Here is a 19844-nt window from a genome sequence, read left to right as displayed (position 1 = left end):
TGTCCATGAAATGTCTGTAAATTGAATGTATAACCTCTGTTCATTTAATGTAGCCATTGTGGCAGGACGGCCTCTTGGCGGGTCAGAAAGAGACAACAAGGTGTTAGGCTTTAAGCTCCAGTGGTTTTATTAGTCCACAATAACAACAAAATAATAGGCACTGTGCCCCTTTAAGAAAACAAAGCATAAAATAAAAACCTACTCCCCGAGGAGTGGGCGACTAACTATACAACAGTGTCTGACTAACACACTGGCTGGCTAAGTCCAGTTTCCAGCTTTAACAATACACTCATGTATAGAACATACAGTAATATCAAGTACTTATCTTTGATTGTGGGAACTCTGTCCCGAGAGAGTCTAGGAAATCCCTCTGGATATAGCAACCTTGACAGGACAACTATGCTCCCTCCACAGTCTATGGAACGCTGGTTCCTTGAAGACAAGCCTCACATTAAGCAGGCTAGTTCAGTTTCAGGGAAAGTCTCCTTCTAGGTGTGGGTCCCTGGTGGTCCCAGCAGTCCCGGTGGACTGTTTCAACCAACGTCCTTCCTGAGGAAAATCTCTCTCTCCCCTGGCTGGGGAAAATCAATCTCTCTTGTGGCAGCTTCCTGTCTGCCTTTTAAACCTCCTGTTCCTTCAGGAGTACTGTCTTAATTTGCTGCACCTAGCCGCTCAAGGGGGCGTTTAACTTTGTGCATGCAGGAAAGCTCACATATTGCACTACACCAGCATACAGAGACAGGAACTCTGGCACACCAGCATACAGAGGAAGGAACTCTGGCACACCAGCATACAGAGACAGGAACTCTGGCACACCAGCATACAGAGGAAGGAACTCTGGCACACCAGCATACAGAGACAGGAACTCTGGCACACCAGCATACAGAGACAGGAACTCTGGCACACCAGCATACACAGACAGGAACTCTGGCACACCAGCATACAGAGACAGGAGCTCTGGCACACCAGCATACAGAGACAGGAACTCTGGCACACCAGCATACAGAGACAGGAACTCTGGCACACCAGCATACAGAGACAGGAACTCTGGCACACCAGCATACAGAGACAGGAACTCTGGCACACCAGCATACAGAGACAGGAACTCTGGCACACCAGCATACAGAGACAGGAACTCTGGCACACCAGCATACAGAGACAGGAACTCTGGCACACCAGCATACACAGACAGGAACTCTGGCACACCAGCATACAGAGACAGGAACTCTGGCACACCAGCATACAGAGACAGGAGCTCTGGCACACCAGCATACAGAGACAGGAACTCTGGCACACCAGCATACAGAGACAGGAGCTCTGGCACACCAGCATACAGAGACAGGAACTCTGGCACACCAGCATACAGAGGCAGGAACTCTGGCACACCAGCATACAGAGGCAGGAACTCTGGCACACCAGCATACAGAGACAGGAACTCTGGCACACCAGCATACAGAGGCAGGAACTCTGGCACACCAGCATACAGAGACAGGAACTCTGGCACACCAGCATACAGAGACAGGAACTCTGGCACACCAGCATACAGAGGCAGGAACTCTGGCACACCAGCATACAGAGACAGGAACTCTGGCACACCAGCATACAGAGACAGGAACTCTGGCACACCAGCATACACAGACAGGAACTCTGGCACACCAGCATACAGAGACAGGAACTCTGGCACACCAGCATACAGAGACAGGAGCTCTGGCACACCAGCATACAGAGACAGGAACTCTGGCACACCAGCATACAGAGACAGGAGCTCTGGCACACCAGCATACAGAGACAGGAACTCTGGCACACCAGCATACAGAGGCAGGAACTCTGGCACACCAGCATACAGAGACAGGAACTCTGGCACACCAGCATACAGAGACAGGAACTCTGGCACACCAGCATACAGAGACAGGAACTCTGGCACACCAGCATACAGAGACAGGAACTCTGGCACACCAGCATACAGAGACAGGAACTCTGGCACACCAGCATACAGAGGCAGGAACTCTGGCACACCAGCATACAGAGACAGGAACTCTGGCACACCAGCATACAGAGGCAGGAACTCTGGCACACCAGCATACAGAGGCAGGAACTCTGGCACACCAGCATACAGAGACAGGAACTCTGGCACACCAGCATACAGAGACAGGAACTCTGGCACACCATGTATTGTCATCATATATCTGTGCATAGGATATACTTGAAAATGAGAAGCTACTTTCAATGCATTATTTCCTGGCAAAACATTGTATAAATAAAAATAAATACAGTTCAGGTGAATAAAACTAATATATTTTCTAGCATAGGGAAGCAGCTTGAATAATGGCCATAGAAAAAAGCATGATGATTTTAGCGTAAACATATGCGGATAGTGTAAGACAACGGTGCGCAAACTGGGGGGCGCAAGATTTTTTTTTGGGGGGGAGGGGAGAAATTCGGGCAGTTGCAGAGGTCCCGCACTCTCCCCCCAGGCATTGAAATAAAGTGCCGGGGGACCACGCGAGGCCTCTGCAACCTCCACTTACCGTGGTTCAGCCGGCTCCAGGACGCGTTACCATGGCATTTGACGCAGCCGTGTCATGTGACACCACGGCAATGCGACATCAAATGGCGCCGTGGGTTACACGACCCCGATGCCACGCGAGGTAAGGAGGGGGGCGGGCGCACCAAGGAGGAAAGCAGGCACGGGGGAGCGCAGCAAAACAACTATGCCGCCCCTGGTGTAAGACCTTCCTCTTGTTGTCAACCTTGACAGGGTATTTTGAGAAGGAGCGGCTCAGTGAGTAAAGACACTGACTGACACTGAGATTGCTGCAGGGGAGCCTGGTTCAATTCCCGGTGTCGGCTCCCTGTGACCTTGGGCAAGTCACTTTATCTCCCTGTGCCTCAGGCACCAAAAAACATTGATTGTAAGCTCTACGGGGCAGGGACCTGTGCCTGCAAAATGTCTCTGTAAAGCGCTGCGTACAATTAGCAGCGCTATACAAGAACATGCTATTATTATTATTATCAATCAAAATATGCAACTGAAGAAGAAAAAAGAGAGGGTTATTGAAGTTAATAACTTGCAGACTGTTAATTAGGTTTAAAAATAATTTAGAAATAGCAGAGAGATAGTGATTGTCACGTACGGCACACCTGTGAACACGACCTGCATTCGGGAGAAGGGTTACAGTAGTACACACAGCTGTCCAGCTGATTCACTGTTCTCCATGCTTGGACCCTCAAATGAGTAATATCTCCCATTAATCTGTCCCAATATACTATCTGTCACAAACAGCACACTTGTGAGCATGTGACATATATGCAACAAGAGTAAATACACACAGATAACTCGCTGCCCCAGCTTTCTCCCTCACAAGGAATTGCAAATGAGTTAATATTTACCCTTAACCTGTTACAATATATCTATTATACCACTGCCACCACTAAAGGTATTAAAAGATGTATGTACAGAGCCTCTGGTCTCTGTTTACTAAGAAAACCTATGCACTTAACAGACAAATCTTTTGTAGCAAAATGTGTCAGAAAACGTAACGTTTCTCTGCAAAGCGTGCAACAGTTCAATCAGAGCGCAAAGTATTACTTATTAAAGCTCAGCTTTAATATCCAAAAATCCAGTGCTTAGGTTACAGAAAATATTATTTCAAGAGCATACATTTATAATAAATTCAGGCAATCTCAGCAAAATAATAAGGAAACAAAGAATCTAACTTGCGTTAAGGTCGAACATTGTTCCGATCTTTTCCCGAGGGGTCTTGAGTTGAAATTGAGATTTCGCGTGTTCCAGCATGGACACTGCCTTAGTTAAAATTTCATTTTTCTATTCAGACATGCAAGTTTTTATGTCCAAAGCCTTCCATTGAAAACGACATAAGCCCAACACTGTCATCAATCAGGTTTGGCTGACATTTTTATGACTTAAAAGAAAAAACCTTCATTTTGACTCTTTAACGTTTGACTGAATATTTAAACGACTTCATAACTTTGTTTCCATAATCCTTAGACAAACGCCATCTTCACTGTTGCGTCCTTGTACTTAATATTCACGTCTGCATATTAAATATGACCACACAATGGTTACTTTTTGCAAGAGAAACAGATATCTGTCTTTGGCACCTCCTAATCAAACATGTTTGCCATCATTTGATTGGTGTCATCACAACGGTTACTAATATGGATTTGTTATTCTTGCAAATTGCTGTCAGGCGCCTGATATCTTCATATTGAATAAATGTACTCTTTTTGGAATACCTTCTAAGTCACACCCTCTTAAGAATGTCTTTCAAGGTATCCTGATGTGTCCACTTTATTCTAATGTCAGGAAAGCCATATTTCTATCCCACCAAAAAGGCCTTATCAGCACATGAACTAGGCCTGTTTAGGGCTTGGACTGCCCATAAAAATAATTATTATATTGTTATTGTAACCCACATTAACCCCCCCGTGTTCCAGACTGATTAAAATACCTAATAATTGTTGCCATATTAATTAGTGACGATGAATAATAATATAATTAATACAAATAAATAGAAAAGAAGGGAGTTAGTCGTTGCCCATTTCTTCTCTCTCCAGCTACTGTACTGTGCACTTCTATCAACTCATCTGCCCTCTTACGAGGTGTGAATTACAGGAAATGCCAGATCCTGTTATTGCACGCTAGAGGTTTACAGTAACATATTGCTGAGAAAGAAAGCGAAAGGTTATATAAAATGTTACAGCTTGAAATGTGAGTCTCAAGGAACCCAAGTAACCTGCCAGCATTAGGCTGTTAAAGAGTTGTGGATCTGGTCCTGCTACTGTACATGCCACACACCCAGTGAATGAATGTCATAAATAAATAACAGGAACACGGAGTCCTTGCATCATACATGGTTACGGTCTTGTATAAGATGACATGTGAGGCTTTAACTCAGGCATGGCCAACTCCAGCCATCAAGGGCCACCAGCATGTTAGGTTTTCAGGATATCCCTGCTTCAGCACCAGTGGCCCAATCAGTGGCTCAGTCGTTGACAACATTTCACAACATTTTGATAAAGAGTTAAGCTGAAGTTGGCCTGTTGGAACGTTTAGAAGATTTGCATGTTGTTATACCTTTCATTGCACCAAATGGAACATCAATTACATATACTGCTGTTTCAATGTTATATAATATAAATAATAATTGTCATGTTATCCCAGAAATGCACAATAAATTGAGGAGATAAAGGTTTATATTCAGTACAGTATACATCCTGAGTTGAATATCAGTAGCTTCCGTGAAAGCAGGGGTTGCCAACTCCAGTCCTCGAGGGCCATCAACAGGTCAGGTTTTCAGGATATCCCTGCCTCAGCACAGATGGCTCAATCAGTGGCTCAGTCAACGACTGTTGTGAATTACATTTTAGGTAAATTTATTCTTCATCTATGTTCAAATATTTACTGTTTTAACCCTCTCTCCAATGTAGCGTTTTCATGATTCATGCCTATAACTAAGATTGTGTTCTGGGTTTAACTTGAGTTTTCTTTCTCCTTACAGAAAAGCCAGAGTTGGTATAATGTGAGTAGATATTTCTCTTTGTTCTTGTTATGTATGTGCATGTTGACTTTACAAATGTGTTTGCTTCGTTGTATGCATCTGTAAAGCAATAGGTAAGCGCTGGCCCCTAGAGGGGAATGTGAGAACTGTTCATCTCAGCTGTAATACATTCTTATACGAGAGGTACGTAGCAGGGGTGAGAGAACTTGGACAATGAAAGAGAGAGAGAGAAAATGAGTCCTATTATTAGAATACCTATTGATTTGCAGTATATACCTCTCAGAACCCTTATCTATACAACAAGCGGAGAGATCAGATCTAGGAAATATGATCATTTGAAGTAATTATAAGCACAACAGGTGCTCTTGTCTATAGTTATGTGCCTTTGTTTAAGGCGCATATGAAGGAATTCACTAAACTCCGATATCGAACTGCGATCACTTGTTAACTGCTATTGACTTCAATAGCTATGATTGCAGTGTGATACAGTAATATCGAAGGTAAGTGAATCTTCCCTGTAGAGAGGCAATATATTTCTAATCGGTACTTATAATAGTGTATTTGTAAATGTATTTATAATGATCGTTTTTATATTATAATATACAGAACAATATTATATATTTAGATATTTTAACAGTTTCCTTCATATTACATGACCAAAAAAACTCCAAACATGCAGCTCTGTGACTTGTACTTAAAAAGGTTGGAAAATATGCACATCTGTAGCTGAAACAACCCATCCCCAGATGGTGCAACAGAACTAATACATTATGGGGATCACATCTGTAGATGCAGCCACTAATGGAAGAAACTATGTGATTACCATATCTTCGCATGGCTACGTAAATCTTTTAGACTTTGGTGGTCACTTAGGACCAAAGTTGCTAAATGGTGCAAAGCCTTAGCACTGCTTAAACCAGGCGTGTCAAATATGCGGCACACTGGTGTTCTGGCCCAAGCACACCCTGATAGATGCGTAGGGACGGGCAGGTTAACTCAATCCCATATATCAAGCAAGGGGACCTTCTTACTTGCTGAAGTGTTTATTTGGGGGCAACAACATACAAATAAAAAGGAGGGAAAAGTACTGAGGGAAAATTGGGAAAAGGGAGCAATGGAGGGGAAGGGGAGCTAAGAGGGCAGTGGGATAAATGCAGGATATAGGGATAGGTAAAAATCAGTAACTTTATCAGGATAGGAGAGATGACTGCTCAGGATGGCTGCTGGTACGAAGAGACCGCATGCTGATCTGGGCTGATGGGAAATTACCTGGGACAATACCATCTGGCAAGGGGAGGGGGGCTGTCCATCCTGGAAAAAAGCAGGGGGTTGCCAAGGCAACTGGCTGAAGCCAAGAAACCTACAAGGGGTCACAACATTGTTGCAACAGCTGAGGAGCGCTGGCAGCCTGAAGGCAGGAAACACACAATCCTGTTCCAGGACACTTGGCTTTCTGCATGTGAAATTTAGTGGCGGCTTTTGGCAGGTGGTACCGGTGCGGCAGCACGGGGGCTTCCACGCCTTGGAGAGCCCTGTGCTGGGCCGGTAATACCTCCCTGCCTCTTCTGCCCTCCCACACTGCTCCTGCACTTGACTCTGCAGCAGAATCTTTCGTGGTGCTTGCTGGGCCGATGGTAACGCCCGGTTAAGCCTGCGTGCTGGATCCTGCTGTTACTTCTTGTTGGATTTCGGCCAGAGAAGGTGCGCAAACAAATCGTCACACACCTGGATCCCTCCTCACCCCGCTCTGCAGGTCCACACCTCACCCGCCTCCTGCTCACACACCCGGATCCCTCCTCACCCCGCTCTGCAGGTCCACACCTCACCCGCCTGCTCACACACCCGGATCCCTCCTCACCCGCTCTGCAGCTCCTCACCGCGCCCTTCACCTGCTCACACACCCGTATCCCATCTCACCCTGCTCTGCAGCTCCTCACCTCACCCGCCTCCTGCTCACACACCCGGATCCCACCTCACCCTGCTCTGCAGCTCCTCACCGCGCCCTTCACCTGCTCCAACACCCGTGTCCCACCTCACTCCCCTCTGCAGCTCCTCACCTTCCCATCATCCTGCTTACCCACCCAGATGGGGATGGGGGGAGAAAGAGCGAATGGTGGGGATGGAGAGGGGAGTGAGGGCGAGATGATGGACTGGAGAGAGTGGGAGGATGGTGGGGGAGAGAAAGGGAGGAGGGGTGGGGGGAGGGAAAGGGAGAGGGGTGGGGGGAGAGAAAGGGAGAGGGTGGGGGGAGAGAAAGGGGAGAGGTGGGGGGGAGATAGTGGCGGGCGAATGAAGGGGTAGAGAGATAGAGGTTGGGGGGAGAGTGAAAGGGTGAGGGGAGAGAGATATCAGTAACGTTTACATATTTGTAATAAGGAAAGGTCAAGAAAAAAAAAGTGTATTCATAGGTTATAGTGACTGTGTGAGTCAGTTGGGCTACTTTCTTTTTATCACACTGATGTGGAAGGAGAGAGAGGGGGATGGGGAAAGAAAGAGGGTATGGGGAGAGGGAGAGAATTGGGTATGGGGAGGGGGAAAGAAAATGAGAATGGGATTGATAGGGAGGGGATAGGGAAGGGAGAGGGGATGGGGGGGGGAGAGGAAAGCTCAAGAAAAAAGTGTACGCATAGGTTATAGGGACCATGCCGTACACTACTTTCTTTCTGCGTCTGGGCAGTCAGATTTAAGAATTGGTCCCCAACCTATTCTGAGTTTGACGGGCCTGGTTTAAACCCCACTCATTTTAATGAAGTGCGCTAACTCTTGCACCACTTAGCACATGGGTTGTAAAGTTCACTGAGACGTTACAGTGTAATGAAATCTCTACGTGGTAAAACAAAGACAACATTTGTGTATCTGCAAAAAAGCAGTGTTTAAACATCCATTTTATTTGCGTAACAGAAAAATCAATACATCTTCCAGCTAGTGGACACTGAATTCACATACTGTTATCCTTACTGTGGGGAATGGGGGCTGTTCCATGGCTACATACTGCCCTATCAATCATTCCTCTCAGTGCAGGTCCTCTACTTAAAGCATTTGCTGCTGCAGGGGTTTGTAATGTGTTGTGGGCCCCTCTGGCAGCAAAAGGGTTCATATAAGCCCGTAATGCCCATTCATTGACAGGCAGACTCACTCATTCCCATCATCTCCTGGCTTGCAGGGTTTAATGGTTTCTTACTAAAGTCACATCTTTCCCATTCATTTACTTTTTAGTAGTTCACAACATCCTGATAGATATGTTGATGCATGAAGGAATAGCTCAACTCTTTAGCAGTGCTGCAATGCTTCTCAAATCTGTAGCAACCAAAGGGAAACAGTTTGTGACAGCTGCCTTCGTATGTTGTGTGCTGCAGGTGTGCAACATTTTGAGTGTATGTTTTGTGATGCCACCTCACCCCATACTCATGTGTTTCTTTGGTTACCTTGTTGCTGCATGTGTCATGTTTCTTGTTCTTTCTCCTTCAGCATGAGCGGCAGCACATACGCAGAGTAAGGACCTAACTGAGCTGTCCCCCAAAACTCCTACAGGCAAAAGATGCTAGAGATACCGTTAGGGTCCATGTACTGCCCCCCATCCTTACCATAGTCAGGATGGGATGGGGGCATCCCTTGCTTCTGCTATTACATATTCACCTCTCCCCGTGTTCCTTCTTCCATCTCTCGGATGTCTGCTCATTATGCTGTGAGTCAGTCTTCCCCGTCCTGGAGAAGATTTTCGTCTCGTTCATTTGAATTTAGCCAAGCTCTTCTGTAGCACAGGGAAGGCTTCTTCCCAGCATGTGGAATAGGGGCATCCGTGGTTACACTTCTCTGCTTTGCTCTCCTTTACTGGCTTCTCACAATGTGTCCTCCCCTGCAGAGTTTCTCACCCTTCTTTCTCCTGTACAACTGTACTTGATTCCCTTTCTGTTCCCTCTTCATCCTCCTCCCATGATATGAGTAATGCTAGTAATAGTAATAGTATAATCTTTAATTATGTTGGAAACGTAATTAATTGCAATGAAGACAGTGTGCAAACATGAGCTCATATCTTTTAAAATGTAACTATTATGCCAACAGCCTTTCTGTAATGCCCACAAGCCCCCCTTCCCCACAGGCATGTGTATTGTGTAGCTTCTGATAGGGGATGCTCACAGTCCCCTCATTCTATGTTTCCGGCCAGGTGGTGCCAGCCTGCCCCATCTCGCTCTGTTTACCATACAGTTAATGTTCTATCCCCTACATGTCCTTATCTCTCTGATAAGGTGCACAGCCAGATAGAAACTGCAGCTACCTACAGTACTTCCCCAACAAACAGACACATACTCACTGTCAGTAGGCAAAGATCAACTTTCCCTATTAACACACACACACATACAGTATACCCACTGATTTGTAGGTGACGTTAGTGAGGACTCAGAGCTTTGTCAATAGGCTGAGACTTTTGTGAGTGCTATAGGTTATTACCGCTCGGATCATTCTAATTACTAGACTAATTATTAGAGTCTATACCACTGTGTACCATTGATTAGGGCTTGGACATTGGTGTGCGGCTGGTTAGTATTCAGCCCTTTGTATGCAGACATTTGTGCGTGACTGGTTAGGACACAGACTCTGCTAAGTAACTGTAAGGGCACATACTCATGTGACTGACTGGTTTGTGTACAGACTGCTTTTGCCTCAGTTCTAATATAAATGACGTTCGATTTCAGATCTGTTTGGGTGACTTGTTATCATGTTAGATCTCTTTGTTTATTGTGGTCGTAATTCCTGTGGCAGTGTCTGACTGATACTCTATGTATAGACCCTTGTCAGTGACTGGCTAGTGGTCAGACACCTGTTAGTTGCTGGTTAGTGCTCAGAATCCTGTGCTTGACTGACCAAGGTTCAGGCCCTTGTGCGTGACTGACCAGGACTCAGTTTCGCTGTGGTTGGTTTATTAAGCGTAATTTTTAATGTGGCTGGTTAAAGCTCACATCTGTTTGGGCTCAACTTTTGGATGGCTGTTGTGGTCTCAGATATCTGAGTATCTGGTGTTTTTTTTGGGTAACTGGTTTAAACTAAACATCTCCAAGTGATGATTGATAAGTGTCCCTGTAAATGATGGATTAAGATGCTTTCCCCCATGAGTTAAAGGTTAGAGCTTAGATCTAGCTCCGTTCTCCTGTGAGTGACTAGTTTGTATTCACATCTCTGAGGGATTAGTAAGTGAGCCTATCAGTTACTGGTTGCACCTCAGACTCCTGTGAGTTACTGATTACATATCTGTTCTCCTGTGACTGACTGCGTGATCAGGTCAGTTATTGATTTGGGCTCAGATCTCTGTGTGTTACTGGTTAAGGCTCAGAGTGAGTGATACGGGTACAGGGCTGCATAGTGACTCTTGGTAGGATTCAACTTTCTGGGCTGTGTCTTTCTGTTTATCTCACATGCTTCCTGTCTCATGCTTCTGTGTTTTTCTCTGGGATAACATCTGCTTGGGGCTGTACTGACACAGCCAGGGTTACTGTAGGTCAGAGACCCACGTGGTTCTGGAGGAGGGGAGTGGGGAGAAGCTGTGTGTGAAGGGGACGCAGATGTGAGCAGGCAGATTGTGAGTCTACCAGAGTAGAGTTGGGGTTTACTTGTGTTAACTGGGTGTTTTAAACTCTAGAGAGGAGCACGGACAGGGAGTGGGATTGTTGTACAGTTGAGTAATGTGTATCTAAGAGATTGCATTACATTAGACTTTGATTCTTGGAAGGGAGAGGGAGTGAAACAGAAGCGAGACCAAAGAAAAGAACGTAAAAAAACAAAACAAAAAGAGAAAGGGAATTAGAAGTGAAAAGAAGTGAGGAAAAGCTGGGCTGAAGAGTTGGGTAGGAAGATGAAAGAAGAGGCAACAGGTGAGACCCTTCGCATGCCCCATGAGAGTCCGGTACAACAGCAGATGATGGATGCTACTGAGTTGGAGTTGGACAGTTTGCAGCAAGAAGCTTTGCTCTGGTACCTGAACAGGTTATGCAATGTTCCCCAGGAGTATGAGCTCCAGAGCAGCTCTGAATGCGAAGAGATTCCAGCTGTGAGTCTGATGTCCTTACATTTACACACAAATATCAGTCGCCCCCGAACCCACACCATACAGACACTTGCATGCTATACAGGTAACATGCTCATATTGCACACCACTGACCCTGTTTAAATGTAGTGATATGCACAGTGCACATTCTACATACTTCATGGTGTGGACCCTAAATTCACATTACGGGTCTATTTAATAAAGTCTTCCAGCTGCAGACCCGGGGCAAATCCAGTGCAGGAAAATGTATTTATCAACAAGATGAATCTCTTTGAAGCAAAGGGATTTTTTCCGTTGATTAATCTGACAAATTTCTTTTGCCCCAGTTTGCAGGCTGGAGTCTTATAACCCCCAATTTGTCCTACTGATATCCACACATAAAAATCCGTCCCAGCATACTTCTACATTAATGCAAATAATGGTAGCAGACGTTGTTGCTTAATGTGTTTTGTTAACGATGGCACATTATTTAACAGTAGTGCTATTGAAATCAATGGTTAAGGAGATAACACGTGTAATTTAATGCATTATTTTGTGTGTTCGTTTGCCTTAAAGTGGGTAATAAGGTCTGCTGCAACTGTACTTATAGTAAATTGACAATATAACTATTTCACTTATATTCTGCTATGCCTCAACGTCGCTTTGTTCACTGTTGATGACCTTATGTACACGCACTCTACAGATGCCGTGCATGCACTCACATGCTTCACATGCTGCTACCAATTTAAACACAGATATGCTTATCACATACTGCTGCTTCTACAGACACATACAGCTCACTATTTACTGCTGCAGTTTTATGAGCACTTACACACATACTATAGATGTGTATATATATATACTGTATATATATATATATATATATATATATATATATATATATATATATATATATAAAACTATGCAGTTGTTGTGCAATTATGTCTAAGTAATATATACAAAGGTTCTGGTAAATACAGTTTTGTACGTGTCTTTTCTATCACTTTACATATGTACAGAACAGTATGTGGGTTTCCTCCTAGTTTAACACTAATTTGGAAATTCAGGGTTATGCCTGTTTGTAGTTAAATCACAATACTGCTCAGGATTGCTCTGAAGGCGGACAAAGTATGTGTACACTTTTACATTTGAAGTCAGTTTAATTAGACATAATATTAGGTATAACCATTAGTGATATGATGTCATTATAAACGGTGATATAGTGATGCAGAGTTATTGCTTGGTCACACACAATTCTACATTTCCAAAATGGTGTCACTTGTGATATCGTTTTTCTTTTAAATAATAAACTTCAGCCTTCAAGAAAAATGCATTCAGATATATTTTTAATTTGGTCGACAAATTTGTTTTACAGCTAATAGGCACTTTTGTTAACGCTTTTGCAGGCGCAGGGGCTGCAAACAAAACATTGCGGGCCCATCTGGCAGCAAAAGGGTTAAGATTGTTCTCAATATTTATTTTAGGAAGGTCGAGATAAATTGGATGCCATTGGCAGCTGCAAACATAAACGTGGCCCCATCTGCAGGTTAAAATGGGACTAGGGCACCTAAATTGTACCATGGGCAAACTGTGGGCTTCTGGATCTTGTTTACCATATAATTGAAAAAAAAATATTTTTTTTAAATTATATGCATATATGTATAGGGAATGCTATGGATCTGTCTTAAACATGACAATGGTTTGGAAATGCACAATTCTAGGTTTCAGATCCTACCTTATTGGGGTTATCACTTAATGACAAGTTATAGCCAAATTGGCGGTATTTTGAATCATATAATTATTAATAGTATTCAGTGACTAGCGGTGTTATAGTATATTTACCCAGCAACAGAGGATACCAGGGTATGTAATAGGACTTGTGATTCACTTTAACATAGATACATTTTCAAGCTCATTTTCAAAATTGTTCGTCTTCTTTTAAAATACCGACAATGTATTTGCATTATACTAAGTGGAATACAGACACAGGGGAATCGTTATTTGTGAAAGGAACAGAAAATAGCAAAGCCACCAAAAGATTCTCCTACTGGCGTCTACTGTACTTATTACTGCTCAACATTATAGTTCATGTTTAGGTGCCTGAATAGTTAATACACTGCCCTTTTAAAATCTTCTCATTGCCCCACTTATATTGCTGGCACCTTAAGTACAGAGAGACATACTGGCATTGTAGTAACAAAGTAGTTGTTACTGTATGTTACATGCTTTCGAACCTCTCACGGTCCTTCATCTGGTTTCCCGATGAAGGACCCTGAGAAGTTTGAAAGCTCGTAACATACCAATGACTTGGGTATGCCCCCTACACCTTCTCCCTCCTTTGTGGTTTCATGGAAGAAAGAACCAACACGGCTCCCCACCCTTCTTTATATACTGGCATTTAACAGTGTGCTTTGTGCGTCTGCATACTTTCCTTCACATGTGGCTGCTTACCATGCATCATTAGTGTAGATTGTCTGTCTCTGCCTACAACTCACCTTCTGTTTCCATATGTCTGCATCACCATCTCACTGTGTGTCTTTATGATTGTTAGACTGCCTGCTAGTTGATCAGTACAGTAGATAGATTGTGAATGCCTTTCTGCAGTTCTCTTAGTGCAGTATGTCTCTAACAAAGTCTTTCTGTCTTTGTTATTGTGTCTCGGTCACTCATTGTATTTTCAGGTATTGAGTCCAACATACAAACAGAGGAATGAGGATTTTCGAAAACTCTTTAAACAGCTGCCAGACTCAGAGCGTCTCATAGTAGGTAAGACATTCACCATTACCCCCATACCCACTACGTTGAAAACTCAATCATCTCTTTCCTGCCCATTATCCGGCACACAGACAGCAATGTACAAGCATACAGTCTCTGACAGACAAACAAACTATTACGTACTCTCGTTCAGGCAAAAAGACTTGGTGTAAGACCAAGGGGGTAATTCTGTATAGCCCAAAGCAGCTATTCGGGTCATTTTCAGCCGAAAAAAACCCATCGACTTCTATTGGGATTTTTGGGCAAAAAACGCCCTATGGCCCTTATTCTGCAAGCTGTATACCACCAACCTGGTACTAAAGTACGGGAAGCCCCATTGACTTCAATGGGTTTTCTATGCAATAGTACTTGATCGGCGGTATCGGAATTTGCAGAATAAGGGCCTAAGTCTGTCAGTCAGGCATAGAAACATATGTTATCTTATCATGCAGACAAAAGATGGGCTTCATTAAACGTTATCGTGTTATCGAATCTCGAGCCCATGTTCATTGACTTGAATAGCAGGGGAACACAGGATCCAGCTCTGATACTCCTCAGGAGCTTATCTGTTTTTTGAAGAGTGAAACAGTGGGAAAAATCAAGACACCTCCTCCGGTGCTGACACTTATACTTTTCCATTCTGACACTTGCTAGTGTGCCACATACCCTGCCCTAGAAGGCTTAAGTGACATTTCTACTGGATTCATATAGTGTCACCAATCTGTCACTCTCACATTAATTTACTGCTGACTTTGCGTGATCTCACTGTGATTCTTGTGCATGTGCAGATTACTCCTGTGCTTTGCAAAGGGACATCTTACTACAGGGGCGGCTCTACCTGTCTGAGAACTGGATCTGTTTCTACAGTAACATCTTCCGCTGGGAGACCTTGGTGAGTCCTGTCTCTTTCAGATCTTTCTTGTTTGAGACCTCTGCAGCAGGAAATGGATCATCAGATACTATCTAAGAGACAGCATTATCACAGTTAAAAAAAGAAGCAGCTGCCCTCTCACAGCAGGATACTCTCAAGCTTGGGATTAATATTTGGCAGCCGCCATCTGAATTTGAATGTTCACTGATATTTGCCAAAGAGCTAAAGTTGAAGCACAAAGTTCTGTTTAGTTCTTGAGAATTTAAATTTAAGTGCAGACGTTGAGATTAAGTGATTGGCTGAATGATGAGGTCTTGGCTCTAATGGTCAATCTACTCACAAGATGTTTGTGGTATATGCGCGGTTAGCAGATAGGGCTGCCACCCAAAAAGGATGATGTATAGTGTGGGGTTCCCTCCAGGCTCGTCTCGTCAGTGTGACAATGGTATATATGGAGGAGAAAAACAGCACTACATAGCGCAATCTTTCTTGTATTAAACTTCATAAAAAATAGACATATAAAATGTGCACTTACAATGTGCTAATATAAAAGTCGCATTTATCACAATAAAAGTGAATGAAGTGGGTACTCCGCCGCTCTCACCGCCTCCTCTCTGGCTCCGGATCTCCTTCGTCTGCAACATGGGATTCCAATCTCTGTGTGTCCTCCGGTGCGTGTGACATCACAGCTCAGTAGACGGTGCAGCTACGGATCCCTCACTAGTCCAAAACACCACTCAATGCGTTTCGCCCAGCCCTTGAAAGCTGTGTATGGCTTCGTCAGGAGTTTTGGACTAGTGAGGGATCTGTAGCTGCACCGTCCACTGAGCTGTGATGTCACACGCACCGGAGGACACACAGAGATTGGAATCCCAAGTTGCAGACGAAGGAGATCCGGAGCCAGAGAGGAGGCGGTGAGAGCGGCGGAGTACCCACTTCATTCACTTTTATTGTGATAAATGCGAATTTTATATTAGCACATTGTAAGTGCACATTTTATATGTCTATTTTTTATGAAGTTTAATACAAGAAAGATTGCGCTATGTAGTGCTGTTTTTCTCCTCCATATATACCATTGTCACACTGACGAGACGAGCCTGGAGGGAACCCCACACTATACATCATCCTTTTTGAGTGGCAGCCCTATCTGCTAACCGCGCATATACCACAAACATCTTGTGAGTAGATTGACCATTAGAGCCAAGATCTCATCATTCAGCCAATCACTTAATCTCAACGTCTGCACTTAAATTTGCACTGTTTGTTTCCTTTTTCCCCATATATGCTCCTCCTGGACTGTCTGAACTATATCATTCTACTTGGGACCCGTGAAACAGGTTCCACCAGAGGGTTCGAGCAGGGATATAAGATTTGAGCACATATTGTATATTGCACTATTAACTTGCACTTACTGTCACTTATATATTTTAAGTAGTTAGCGCCTTTTATTCACTATTGTCCACAATAGTTCTTGAGAATTAACTATAATTTGCAACCTATACTATTACAGACAAGAGCACAACAAGACACATCTCATAGAGTAATATTTTATTCAATCAATCAATAGGATAAAACGTGCTTTCATCAATGATACATCTGTTTATGTCCCATCTCCAGCTTGATACCTCTGCGGATCCACGATCGTGCCGCTCCCTTTGCCTACATATCCCGCTCGCGGGTTCCCAAGGCACCCCATCTGGGTGCTGGGGTTGCTATATATGTGGTGTGCGGGTCGGGGTGGAAGGATGTTATGTCAGAGGGACTGGATTGTAGACTGGTCCATCCAACGCATTTTTCTGTTTGCCCCTGAAGAAACGCATTGGGCAGAGTAGTCCATCATTCAGTCCCGTGACAGCACACTGTAACCATGTAAACACCAGCACCCGGAAGCAAGCAGGACATGTCTTAGGAACCAGTGAACTGGAGAAATAGGCATGGGGAGCGGCATGATAGCTGACAAGCAGAGGGATCAAGACGGAGTTGTGACCTAAACAGATGTGGCCAATATTTTATGATATTGGTTGGCTGAATAAAATAGAGAGGATTCTTTTGGTGACTTTCTGCTATAGTATCGCTTGCAAATTATAGTACTGTTTGCACTTGCAGCAAAATCTATGAAGCATTGTTATGTTTATTTATTTTTTAACGATCCTTTATTGTAGAGTGACATATACATTGAAACAAAGAAAACATACTGTATGTTTACGTCATATACATGGAAAGCCATACAATATTTTGGCTCAATTTCTTTTGATTATCTATCAGATCTGTGAGGTCTGGCATCTTACATCATTTTCTCGTATTTTCTCATTATATAAAGTCTATGAGATAAAAGATAAATAAAATGTATAAACCCAAACAGCGATCAAATCTGATCAAATTAAACATACTAACATTTAAACAAAAATGTAAACAAAACAATGATGGCCTCTAAGGGTGCCTACAGGCTAGGATAGGAACACAAATATATATTAACCCAAGCAGACAAACATGGAAATAAAAAAAACAACATCAGCATTGACTCAAATCCTGAGCAGCCGTACTGTAGTTTGAATTTGTTGAAATATTGCAAATGAAGACTCTGTATGGCCTCCCTCTAGACAGTTCTTTAGTGCCCTTTACCGAGAACCTTGCATTTGTGCATCACTTTCTGTAAATTCAATCAATCTGTTGATTAATTCTTGTCTGTTAGGCACATTTGTATAGTATACCTCCCATCTAAACATAGCTATTGATCTATTTGTATTGTATGTCTTTATTTATATAGCGCCAAAAGTGTACTCAGCGCTTCACAAAGAACACAGTACAGGGAATTATAATATACTATAAGGGCAGCAAAATCAGACAATAGGAAAGGAAATCCCTGCCCCGAAGAGCTTACAATCTAAGAGGTTTAATGGGAAACTTACAGAGACACAAGGTGAGGGAGTAAGTGCTGTAGATGGCAGTGCTTGGTCATAATGGGTGGTAGGAGTGACTGAGTGTGGGACAATAGCCATGAGTGCAGGCTATTGGGATACTTGGTTTGTGGGGTGAGATTTAAGGCTGGTCAGTATTAAATGAAAAGGTTAACACCATTTACAGGGGAAGAGATGGCAGGGAGGCATGAGTGAGATCAGGTGTGTATGTCTGGCTTCAGGCTATGGGGAGATCCCAAGCAGCGGGAAGGAGTAGATAGAGGGTGTGAATAGAGGATCTGTGTGGGTGTTTTTTGTTGTGGGGTATAGAAGTTGTTGGGAGAGAGGTGTATAAATAATGGTGCAGTGGGGATGTTGGAGAGAACAGAGACATTCACAAAGGAGTGAGAAAACAGTAAACAGAAAAAGCAGTAGGGAGGGCATAGTAAGATTCAGGAGGGGAGACTTCACAGGTAATGGAGGATAAAGGTGAACAAATAAACACAGATGTTAAAAGTGAATGTCTTACAGTTGCAAAGTTGTAATGCAGAGCCCAGATCTTCCTCCAAAATTGACTCTTGTAGACTCTTTAGATATGACACTTAAGATGTTACTCTTTTGATGTTACACAGCCATATGGCTCACAGCCAAGTTACACTAACTTAAGTACCCTAATCACATGCATTTGACTAACACTTAAGGGAGGGGTTTGCCTAATCAACTCAGACATACCAAATAGTTAATTAGATTACCAATTGTCTTTCAATTGATTGGAGTCAGTACACAGACACATACCAAATATTTGTTTGAGTTGTCAGTTGGGAAATGGAGGGGCAGCTGGGTCTAATCCAGCAGTCCATAATACACTTTTTTGCCGAAAGTAGAATGAGACCTATCAAGGGCTTGGTCTGGGTTTGGATGAGTAACCCAGGGCCCCAAACAAAAAAGGCCTGTACTTATCTTCCTGTTTAACTGCCTGCTCAGGAGTTGGGTGATTTAATTCAAGAAATATCTGATCTTGCCACATTCCCATATACAATGCAAAAATTGGCATCAATGCATCCACATTTAGGACAGTTACTGGAGATATCTTGTCTACATTTTTTTCATTGTTCCGGGCTAATATAGATAGCTCTGTTAAGAATCTTAAATTGCATTTCGTGCAAATTCACTGCTGGAGTTGTTCTCCTCAGCCTATTAAAAGACTGCAAAATCAGATTCCAGTTTGGAACGTCTGGGAAATCTCTCCTCCAGTTATATATATTGCCTTCCCAGATTTTCAGGTCCACTGACTTTGTGAGAGGTTTATATGTGTGTGTGTGTGTGTGTGTGTGTGTGTGTGTGTGTGTGTGTGTGTGTGTGTGTGTGTGTGTGTGTGTGTGTGTGTGTGTGTGTGTGTGTGTGTGTGTGTGTGTGTGTGTGTCAAATTCTAAATTTAAACAAGGGATCTGGTTTTAAGCATTATTATGTTGAATCACTAAAAGCTATCGGAACCTGCAAAAGCCTTAATATAAGATGCTAATAGGAATGTCTTGTCTTAAACAAAGTAGTCATTGAAAATAGTACACAAGGATTGAGAGAGTGTCTTGCAACTCCAACAAGGAGAGGAGTAGTCCTCGATATAGTATTCCTGTATCTTCAGGTCAGTGCCTGGTTGGAATATAATATTTGGGCAAACCCATTCTCTGCCTTTTTCTTTCTCTTGTTTTCCATATTTCACTTTATTAATGCTCCCTATAGACATGGAGATGTGTCTGCCCTACTCACTCAGTACATCTTAT

General features: G+C 43.3%; 1 protein-coding gene across 21 annotated transcripts in view; it reads left to right on the top strand.

Moving 5' to 3' along the window:
* Positions 1-19844, top strand: part of GRAMD1B (GRAM domain containing 1B) — a 133787-nt gene that overhangs the window by 95487 nt on the left and 18456 nt on the right. For 13 of the 21 annotated variants that reach the window (XM_075603422.1, XM_075603420.1, XM_075603415.1 and 10 more), the window contains 4 exons: positions 5523-5543; positions 8991-9014; positions 14223-14307; positions 15084-15187. In XM_075603422.1, coding sequence (XP_075459537.1) covers positions 5523-5543; positions 8991-9014; positions 14223-14307; positions 15084-15187 — 234 coding nt within the window. Of the gene's footprint in view, positions 1-5522; positions 5544-8990; positions 9015-9573; positions 11566-14222; positions 14308-15083; positions 15188-19844 lie in introns of those variants that run through there. The other 8 variants (XM_075603423.1, XM_075603413.1, XM_075603405.1 and 5 more) reach the window with 4 other exon arrangements.

The sequence above is a fragment of the Ascaphus truei genome, chromosome 6 (assembly GCF_040206685.1).
Source record: "Ascaphus truei isolate aAscTru1 chromosome 6, aAscTru1.hap1, whole genome shotgun sequence".
NCBI lineage: Eukaryota > Metazoa > Chordata > Amphibia > Anura > Ascaphidae > Ascaphus > Ascaphus truei.
This window is presented reverse-complemented; position numbering and strand designations above follow the sequence as displayed.